Below are 10,330 nucleotides of genomic sequence, written 5' to 3' on the forward strand. Positions count from 1 at the left end.
CCCAAGGGCAGAAGGCCGAAGCCCAGTAAAGGATTGAGGTTCGTTAGGTTGTGTAACCACCCGGTTGGCAAAATCGCTGAACACAAGAATCAGAGGGTCAACTGCCAAAACGCCCCAGGCACCAGGTGCTGGATGATACGCCACGGCAGGGAAGCTGTGCGTGTAAGTGACGGAACAGCTTTCAATTCAAACTTCCTTCCTACGGTGTAGCGGAACAGGAACACTTAACATTCCCTGCTGCTATGAATACACCCATCCTTAGCACGCCACCTAGGTATGGCGGGACGGGATGGTAACAACCTTCCCAGTCGGTGAGGAAGAGGAAGGTGATGCGGTGGGTTCAACATAGGTCGACGTTGGTCATGTGGGGGCGTGTTCCGGAGCAGGATGGACCCCAAGGTGTTGTCCATGGCGCAACTATTCGATAACACTTTGCCTATGGTGCTCCTCTGCTGAGTAGCTTTGGGCTGCGGAATCTCGGGAGGTAATTCAGCAGGACTCTTAACGGGCGGGTAACATAAGCCCGAACCCCGATTGGGCCTGAGGGATGTGGGTCTGCCCCGCTGGGTCCGGTCCGCCTGTCTGCGTGGCGACGTTCACCCGCCTGTCCGGGGACGATCGGACAGTGGACACGGCTGCTGCTGGTCGTGAAGCTTTCTACGACCGGATGGGGCTTAAGAGGTGGGGCCCAGACGGTGCTGAGGCAGGGCTGCATGTGTCCGCCCAGCCTGAACGGGTGGGCAGCTTGCCGCGGGACATAATACTCGAGGGAGCGATTAGCATTGGCAAGTGTGAAGTAGACCCACTTTAGGGGGTGAGTGGAAGAAGGTGGTGAAGGGCTTAGAAGAGGGCTAGACGAGGATACGGGGTTGACGGCAGTTGGTGACTAGCAGTACTGACAGCGCGACTTAGGTATATGTGTTATTTGAAGCGGATGCGGCTCAATGTGCAGCACATGCGTGCTAAGTACGGTCCTGCAAGAGTGCACTAAATTGTGCTGTAGCTGTCACCTGGAAAGGATGCACGTCAAACTTCTCCATGCTGTACTTGTGTATAGGTAACACGCCTTTTTTTTCAGTCGCGCGTGCCAGACGCGAAGGTGTGCCCACAAGTCGTTCCCAGTAATCCCTGCCATTCCTTGCCGAGTCGCCAAACCTCCCATCAGAGCCGCTGGTTACGGAGTTATCCACGCCGTTATCATCATTTAAAGCTGATGCCGCAGGAGACCTAAACACTAAAAAATAGGCCACGACCGCAACAAGCAACATAATTCTAACCTCGCCAACTATATCCCTAAGCTCAAAGATGTACGAGCTGTCATGAAAGATGTAGCTTCAACAACCTGAGAAGCCTCAAGCGCAAGGAGGTTATGGTGGGCGAGTCACTCACGGCAACAGCTTTGCCAAAATTTCACTCTCTAGTTGTCACCTAGATTCAAACAATGCAATTCAACTTGTGACACGGATGAGTATACGGGACGTATACAATGCGTGTCAGTCGAATTGCGTGATGCAATCCTGGCCGAGCATGGGAACATCGCTTCCCTTTTAGCATGTCAAGATATATCATTTTGCATGATATATGTCGTGTGTCCTTCTAAAAGTGCATAACCAGCATAATTCGTGTCTAAGACAGATCCGTCACTAAGTCGGGCAGTCAAGCGCTAAATTGTGCCTCTATGCTGGGGCATAGCAGGATTTTCGCAGGATGTGAATACACGTTGTGATGTTTATTTATTATAGACGAACTGTAAGGATGCGCAACTTATACCTGTAAACTCTGACCTCACGAGGAGGCACTTGTCGTTTTGACTGCGCCCATAGGTTCCAGGATGATAGGCTTGCCTGCACAATAGTGCGTATGATGCATCGTTACATCGTTCTCTTGCTTGCCGTGGGCCTGCTACCAACCCAGTCACAGCGCATTCACTCATTTAAGAACTGGGCAACGTTGCGGGATGCTAATTGGAGCAGCCTTCTTTTCGAGGTGCGTCTAGTATCGTGTAGCCCATCGGAGATGGCTTGGTTTCAAATTGTTCTCTGCACTTCATTGCACCGTCGTGGCCCATCCCCTTTACAGCCATCGGCTTTCGTCGTGAAATCTCATGTTCGCCTACGAAATCGGCCTGAGGGATACCAGCCAAGCACAGATTGTTCGAAATATGTTGGGATGGGCTACCTCGATCTTATCAGGAGCAGCAAGCAAATGCTGTGCAGCCAAGGGCGCTCAGCTTCCATCAGGAAATTGCATGCTTCCAGCGATGTCCGCAGTCAGAAGGAGCCATCGTTGTCTTCGTCACAGTCTTCAGTTGATTGCTACACGGCGCCGCACGTCCAAATGGGAAGTAAGGCATCTATATCCTTATGCCGTAGCCGCAACATGGTATTAGACACCTGCGCATTCTTGTCTGGGCGGCGAAAAGGCACCCTTACCAAAAAGGTAAGCAAGGAGTTCGCCGGGAAGCGTGCACGCTCCGTGTGTTTTGGCCGCATGGGCGGGCGGTAATTCAGGTTTCCATTTTTGCAAACACTGCAAAAGCTTGTTACATGCTTCCATGCAACAAGCCAGGATTGCTCCGCGCCTGGGGTATCAGTGTCTCTAAGCTATCTCGTACACATGCACATACATGACACCTGCCCCTCGCCACGGAACACGCCGAATTCCTACCTCGCCGTTAACCAGCTTGCAGTGGAAGGCATTACCAAACATAAGAACAGGGTACGACCCACATCGTTGTTCGGTACCTCTCCACCACTCTTTGCCCCGTCTCGGCTCGTTGCAGTTTCCGCTGCCAGCCCAGGGCTCGGTCAAGCTGGCGTGCGACATGGCAAACTACACGAGTTTAATGGAGAGCAGCAGCGACCTGCAGTGGCTTAACTCTTTACATCACGAAGTCTGGTGGTTAAACGCGACACGGGTGCGTGGTAGCAGCGGGTAGCTGATGAGGCAATTTTATATTTTTTGGTTCAACGGCAAGTGGAGGGACAGCGTGTCGGGGAAGACACGCTGTCGGGGAAGAACACAACGTTTACCTTGTTATCTCCAAGCGAGCACGGATTTATCAGTGAACTTGAGACATCTTGCACTGGGCGCGGAGACGGTTTCGAGAGGCAGGGCTGCGGGAGATTTCAAAGCATTCAAAGCAAGGACGCGCTTGCTCAAGGTGTTGCTGGACGCGGCTATTACATTATTAAGTATTATGAGGCTTGGAGGCAGGGCGTGCCAGATGGGTAGCAGGCCAGCTAATCCTCCAGCAGACCTGTATCTGCCCGCGCCACAGTCATAACTAAAGCGCAGTAACATCACGGCTTGGTAAGCATCGCAAACAACGTAGCTGCACTTGACACCTGACCTGCCTGCACTATCACTGTCCCTGAATCCGCAGGACGATAGCGCTGTGGCGAAATTTTGCGCTTCCGGGTCGAAGAGCTTGGTGACTACGCCCACGCTGTTCGTAATGCGCGATCGGCATGCCAATTACGCCCATGAGATGGAGACGGTGTCCATGGCATTCTCCTTCCTGGCGGCGTTGGAGCCAGCGGATGTTGCGCAGCGGGGGATACAGGTGCGCAGCGGACAAATGGGAATGAAGTTGTGACTTCTGCACGTCGACAGGAGAAATTGAATCATTGAACCTCGATCCGAACATGCAAGGAAGGTTTGTCATCTGCTGATGCCGAGGACTTCGAACTACCAGACCGGCAGGGTGTCGGACTTCTGTTTTTGGCCGCCGAGAAGCGGCGGCTTTGAGGGACGGTAACCCGACTTAGGGACCGGGACCTGTGCAGTCCGAAAATGTCAAGAGGATGGGTGGGCCCGAATAACGCTAACGTGCCCATGACTATCTATTGGCGATGCATTGGGCTTTGAACGCTACATAGCCGTGTCTCCCATAGCCGTGTCCCAAACATGGTGGAGCCATGCCAGCCGGCGCACATCACGGTAGCAGGGCCAATCTTTTGAGTGGGCGCACAAAATGAGGGTGAAAATTGTGAGACATGGCTTGAATTCCCTCCGCGAGATTGCAGTACTCACCATTGTGAACGTCATACCTCTTGCTGCCCTGGGACAACCGTATGGCCCGCAATAGTGCGTCGTGGCGATGTCTGGCACCATGACGAGTACATCTGCCAACCATTGGCGCTGCGGATTGTTGTGCTTGTCCACGCAGCTTTCCCATGCAGACAGACATACAGCTACTTCAGCACGATGATGTACTTCCAGGGCATGGTTTCAATACAGTTCCCATCTACCAGCGCAGTCTTATCGTTCATTCTGGGTCTCCCCCTGCCGGCTAGCCAGCCATAGTGGCTGGCCGTCCGGCTACTCCTGCTCTGTAAGGACGTCCTGCCGGTCAACACGCGGTTTGGCTTGTTGTTTTGCTAAACTTATGTCATGGTCCATCACCGTGGTGATTGTTCTCATGCAGGTGGTGATTGTGGACCAGGCGCCGCCCACGGGGTTCCTAGAGACCTGGGCGCGAATTTCCCGCCCGTATCGCCTCCGCATCTTGGCCCATGACCCCTTCCCAGCAAACACCTGTTTCCGCTCCGCTTACCACGTCTATACCTTTGCCGCGGGCATCGGCTACAACACCAACGGTGAGACAGTCAGCTGTGAGAGCCCCGTGGCAATGGGCCTGAGCCATTGGCTTCGCCAACTTTACGAGGAGCGCGACCCAGCAATGCCAGTGGATCCAGACCTGTTGACGCCGGCCTTAGCAGCGGCGGCGACAGCTGGGCCAGTAGCTGCGGCGGCGGGGGTGCGCGGTATGCGGGCGCCCACGTCTGGCATCGTAATGAAGAATGTGGTTTGGCTGAGCCGGAGGTGAGGACACGATACCTCGGGTATGGCTGTGAAGTATGTCTGGATGTGGTTGACTACATGAGCAGGAACAGTTACTTGGCAATTCGTCTGCAGGAATTTGGAGCTTGTGCGCCTACTGCTGAACGCATCTGTGGGCTGGAAGGCCATGCGAATGGTCCGCAATGAGGATCAGGTGGTTGCGGGAATGCTAGCGGCAGTGCAGGAATGGAACTCCGAGAGCTGCCTTGTGCGCGCCTTCGAGCGAGACATTCAGAAGGTAAGGTGCATGGCAACAGCCGCTTGAGCAGCAATCCAGCATGTCTGCGCAGGGCAGTCTGGAGCCCACAGTGGGGCAGTTAGGTGGAGTTTACGCATGATACACTGCTTGTGGTGTTGTAGCACATTGCTAAGTGTTTGTAGCTCCTTCAGGCGGATAACACTGCTGTTACTTTCGTAACTGCATCACGTTTTTCACGTCAGCGCAAAGGCAGGGGCAAGCGCCTAGCCGCCGACACGGCGACGCATCTGATCTCGCGTCCTTTATAATGAGGTGTGCTGCCTTCCGTGCGGCTACAGGCGTACGAGGAGTCGCTGTACACGGTGAATCCCATACACATCGGCCCCGGTGGGAATTCCGGCGAGAGTGGAAAAGTGGGCGCGGCGCGGAGGAGAGCGTCAACTACATCCCCGAAGCCACGCAAGGGCCGGCATCGGCGGAAGCTGCATGGGGCGGTAGCGGACGGCGGATTGGAGATGGAACCACCCGACCTCAACTCGAGCGACTTGGGCGAAGATCTTGGCCAAGAAGGCGATGATTATAATCTGGGCTCAGAACATCAGGATGGAGCCGGGCAGGACCAGCAGCACATGGCAGGCGAGCATGATATGGAGGTGGCAAGGGCTGGCAGCAGCAGCGTGGGCGAAGGTGGCAGGACGGCGCGATCGGTACTAGCGTCAAAGGGTACCGGCGGAAGCGACATTGACGAGCACGGCAACGACGGTGACGATGAGGAAGAAGACGTCAGGTTAACAACACGCACCGATAGAGGCGACGATGAGGACGAAGAGACAGGGGACTCAGGTTGGGGTTTGGACCGTGACCCTTTGCGATCCAAATTTGGATCTAAGGGTCAGAGCAGCGCCAAGGCAATTTCCATGGAGAGCCTTTGGGAAGACACCACGGGCTTGGGCAACTGCCGCCGTACCAATGTGCTCTTCACCTTCGTTGACGGGGATTTCAACGACATCCCGTACCACCAACAGCTCAAGCTGATCTTTCGCACAGGCGTGCTCGTGGGCGTGCACGGCGCAGGCCTGACGCACGGTTTCTTCATGCCTCCAGGACAGAGCGCTGTGTTGCAGCTTCTGGGTGACTCTTTTGCACAGGTGAAGGAAGAAGGAGGCTTTGGAGGAGACCTTTGAACTGCAGCGTGGATCGGGGAAAGGGGCGAGGGAATAGTTCGTAGTGCTGGAAAGTCGTGAGAAAGGTTAATGAGATGGGGAAGGCAGTTGGGGACCCTCATGCTGGGAAACGCACCACGGAATGCATTCCCCCCCCCCCGCCAAGGCTTTCGCTGGGGCTGGGCTTGGGCCGCCCAGCAAGGCGTATCTTATCTATTAGCATGAGTTGAAGCCGGGAGCCCTGCATTAGAAGGCTTTTGTTATGGCAGGCACGCGCCTTTGTATTCTGGGGCGTCGTTGCATTAGCTGGCTATACATCCCGCCGCCCGCTCATTTTTGTGCTGGATCTGTATGATTTTTGTTGCTGCTATCCAGGTTCCCGCCAACAACGTGTTTCGGAACATGGCTGTGGGCCTAGGCAACTTCTATCAGGACGTCATGTACGAAGGGGTGGACGTGAAGATCAGCGTGCTGAAGCAAGCTGTCAAAAGGTACCTGGGAGCTGGGCCTGATGGTCACGTGAACGGGCGGCTGCGGAAGCTGCAGTGGTTGCCACGACAAGCTGGAAAAAAATTACGCACGTGCCAACACTCTCGCCCTGAACATGAATGCAAGCTATAATTACCCAACCTCTTGTTGCGTGTAAAGCACCTTAGGTGCCCCCGCTCGCGCTGTCCATTTGTGCCCCGTATTACGGTGTTACGTTCATCCATTCATCCGTTGGGGCTCCCATCGTGCATTCCTTCCCTTCCTCGACCTACGCAAATTTACGCACCATCCCTCTAAATCTGCCCTGCCTGTAAACTACCCGGGTTTGACCATCACAAGTTCTCCCTAACCCAAGCTCCCTTCCGTACCATACCACCGCAGAGCCATGGACTTCGTGGCCACCCAGGTGATGGATGCCCAGATCAAGCAGTTCGGCGGCACGCTTCCTCCATTAGTTTTGGACGACCAAAACCACTTCTCTATCGTCGTGCCCTCGCCGTTGCAATGCCCCCGCAACCGGACAGTTCCATGGTGACAGAAATCGGAACGCCGCTCCTCACTGCAGCTTTTTGCGTCGGATTGAAATGTAGTCACAGGGACGAGGACAGGGAACAAGGAGGACCGCCAACGTGGCGGGGAAAGCACCTAGCGGAGAGTTGTGTCTTGCATTATAGGTGTCATACGTGCCGGTATGTTTTTTGTTCATCCTTTGTATGTTTTTAAGCCATGTTCACGTGCGTCTGCATGCTATCGATCTTGTGTTTTTTCCTTGAGTGGAGTTCCTTGGGTGGAGTGGAGTGGAGCGCTTCAGAATGAACGCGAAGAGTGGTCGTAAAGTTTTGGGCTATTGTTCCTAACCGTTTGTACGTATGACCGATATTGCCCGTGCCGAACAGTATACAGATCTTGACAGCCATTGGCAGCACACACGAGCGCGCGCCGTCCACTGTCCGTAATCTGTATAGGGCAAGCACAGTCTAAAGGAACTCGAAGGGAGCTGCGGTCCCGCGCGCGTCACCTGGATCAACGATTCTTTAACTGCTTGGATGAAATCAGCTTTGGGCTTGTAGCACAGTAGTCATGCGAACCTGGGTCTTTCCACTAGGGACACGGGGGTGTGTGCGCTCCTGCGTGTTTGGTGAGCCGCGGGGTGTGGCACTGCGACGGAGCGGGGTGCGAAGACTGAGGTCATGCGAGGCTTGGGCTAGATCATGCCGGAATATGCCAGGCGGTATATGCAGGGTTAGTATGTGCTTTGGGGTAGAGAGCATTATCCAGTGAAATGGAGGATAGTGTATTGAGGCGTGTTAATCGCAGGTGCCAGGCGCGTCGGTACCGGCACCCGGGGTCCTGCAGGCCACACAACCCCTAGTGTCTTGCCTGGTCAGGGCCACATGTAGGGAGGAGGTCCGTATATGAGGCCCGGCAGCGGAGGGGGCTTGGAACTACGCTTGTAGCTTGGAACTACTTCGCGATGCGTGATGTGCCGGAAAAGTGAAATAGAAACTACGTCTTGTGACTCGCATACTCGTTTTGTGGAGTTCCTGTCAAGAGCGTCCCCGCGCTTCCGTGGTAATACATCATTCCAGCTAACTGATCGCGGCAAACGGCCGTGTATGTTGCCCCTTCGCCGTATGGCATGGACTAGTTCCGGACCCCTTGACTGCCAATGTCGTTGGCCGTGCGGTCGTCGCCATTGGCGGTTCGGTTGGATCGGACGGGCTTGTTCTGCGGCCATTCGCACGGTCTTCACCGAGAGAGTGTTTGCTGTGGGACATAGCGCCGTTGATGTTATTGAGGTCCAGCTTGGAAGACGCTGCGAAATGAATGGTCGTCGCACCTCGCTCAGGTTTGATCAAAGTTGAATAATAGACGCAGACAACCTTTGATGCGCGTGTATTACTCTTGACACGACTTACGTGCTCGTATATGGAAATGGCATCAGGCGGGGGAGCTTGAGGTTTAGGAGGAGACAACTGCCGCGGGCATGTGATTATCATGAAGATAATCGTGGACGCAAGGGTGGTAAGAAATAGCTTCCACACTCTTTCCTCTGGTATCCCGTCCTATGCGGCCCGATGCCCTGGTGACGAAGCGGTTCAGGCGCTGAAGGGAGCGGTGGCGCTGCAAACGTGTGACTGTATGTAGGCCGGAAATGCCTCTCTTCTCGTCTGTTATAGGGGAGATTTGGGGGGTTGGATTCTCCACACGTTGCTGCGAGTGTCGAGGCGTGGCTATGCATAGCGGTGGAAGTATATGGCACTGATGCGGATGTCGTATGTTTCCTATTTTTAGACGGAATTCTTTTGATTCCATGGCAAAAGGCGTCTGACGGCGCATGTGGCATGCATTCCATAGGCGCTATTGTTCTTGGTATGTTGGTTAATCAGGGGTAGTCTCTCTCGGTACTGATGCGTCTCTTCCTCCCGAAGCACCTCCCTGCCGGCCTGACCTTTTTGACATGCAGGCCTCAAAGCCAACCTTTACCCGCAAATGTCTTAATGATATGAAGTATTGGCTTACCGTCCAAATGCTGTAGATGTCCGAGGCCGACTATAGGCGTTATGAGTGATATGCGCCAAATACATTTACGTTCAGCAGAGTCTTCCAAGCATGCTACGGAGGTAGGCCAAGTCACAAGGGAGTTAACGAACTTGGGCGCTGGAACCATGGATCGGCGGATCATATCTTTTGGAAGACTTATGACAGCAACCGCGGAGCTGCTGTATATGCCAGGGGGCATCAACAGCACCATAGTACATTTATGTTCGTCCTATCTGCGCATGCAACCGAGTAATATGTGCAGACGCTTTATTCCATCATGCTGCACAGAAGTCAATACCATGTTCGGGAAGCAGGGGACGCCCATTAGTTCGGAAGTACTGAATGTACCCAGTTGTGCTAGCTGTCAGGGCTACTGTCCGGCTTGATTAGTTGTTGCTCCATAGGTAAATGCCATTTTCTGTTACAAAGAATGAAAGAGAGAAATGGACTGAGAGGCCCGAAGAAGACGGTTTATCAAAGACCGGGGATGTCGCAACGGACTGCAGATCCAGCGAGAAACCGGGACCTATTCCGCGCCAAAGGTACTACTCGAATCTAGTCCCAAATCCAGCGGGGTTGGAACCAGCGGTACCCCGGATACCAAGCAAGTGAAACCGCTCCGAAATCACGAGAAACCAAACGCAGGTTAACACCAAGCGACGAAAAACCAACTACCTGCGCGGTGCCTAAGGAGCGCACACACGACAAATCCCTACCTATTCGCTCCACATAACTGCATAACTGCTCCCCTGGCGCAAAGCAACTACGGCGTTCCCTCAAAGATGGTCCCACGGCCCCTATAACAAATAACGCGGCCCACGGGGAAGGGTGAAATGCTAGGAAAGCGCTCCCAGCGGGGCACACACACGGCCGAACTTGCAGCGCCTCACGGAACGACCGAGTGCTAAGCAAAGCGCCCACATGAAGATTGCACCCGCACTGCCACGACCTGCCAGGAAGGGGGTGGTAGATAGGTGCTCGACCCACCCTCGCCCGGCGCAAACAGCTCCGTATTCGACGGCAGGAACACAAGGTCAACCGCTAACTCCATCAACTGTTGCCACCAAGGTTGGGCCGTCCAGTACGGCAC

The 10,330-nt window shown here is 54.4% G+C and overlaps 1 protein-coding gene across 1 annotated transcript; it reads left to right on the top strand.

Moving 5' to 3' along the window:
• Positions 1-547: 547 nt before the first annotated feature.
• On the top strand, positions 548-7,231 carry VOLCADRAFT_106623 (uncharacterized protein; the record flags this gene model as incomplete). Its single annotated transcript, XM_002954983.1, has 10 exons — positions 548-681; positions 1,824-1,986; positions 2,080-2,439; positions 2,783-2,917; positions 3,386-3,565; positions 4,430-4,827; positions 4,921-5,083; positions 5,383-6,192; positions 6,583-6,698; positions 7,078-7,231. The coding sequence occupies 10 exons, from the start codon at positions 548-550 to the stop codon at positions 7,229-7,231; spliced, it is 2,613 nt and encodes an 870-aa protein (XP_002955029.1).
• Between the last annotated feature and the right edge of the window lie 3,099 nt (positions 7,232-10,330).

The sequence above is a fragment of the Volvox carteri genome (assembly GCF_000143455.1).
Source record: "Volvox carteri f. nagariensis unplaced genomic scaffold VOLCAscaffold_48, whole genome shotgun sequence".
NCBI classification, from domain to species: Eukaryota; Viridiplantae; Chlorophyta; class Chlorophyceae; order Chlamydomonadales; family Volvocaceae; genus Volvox; species Volvox carteri.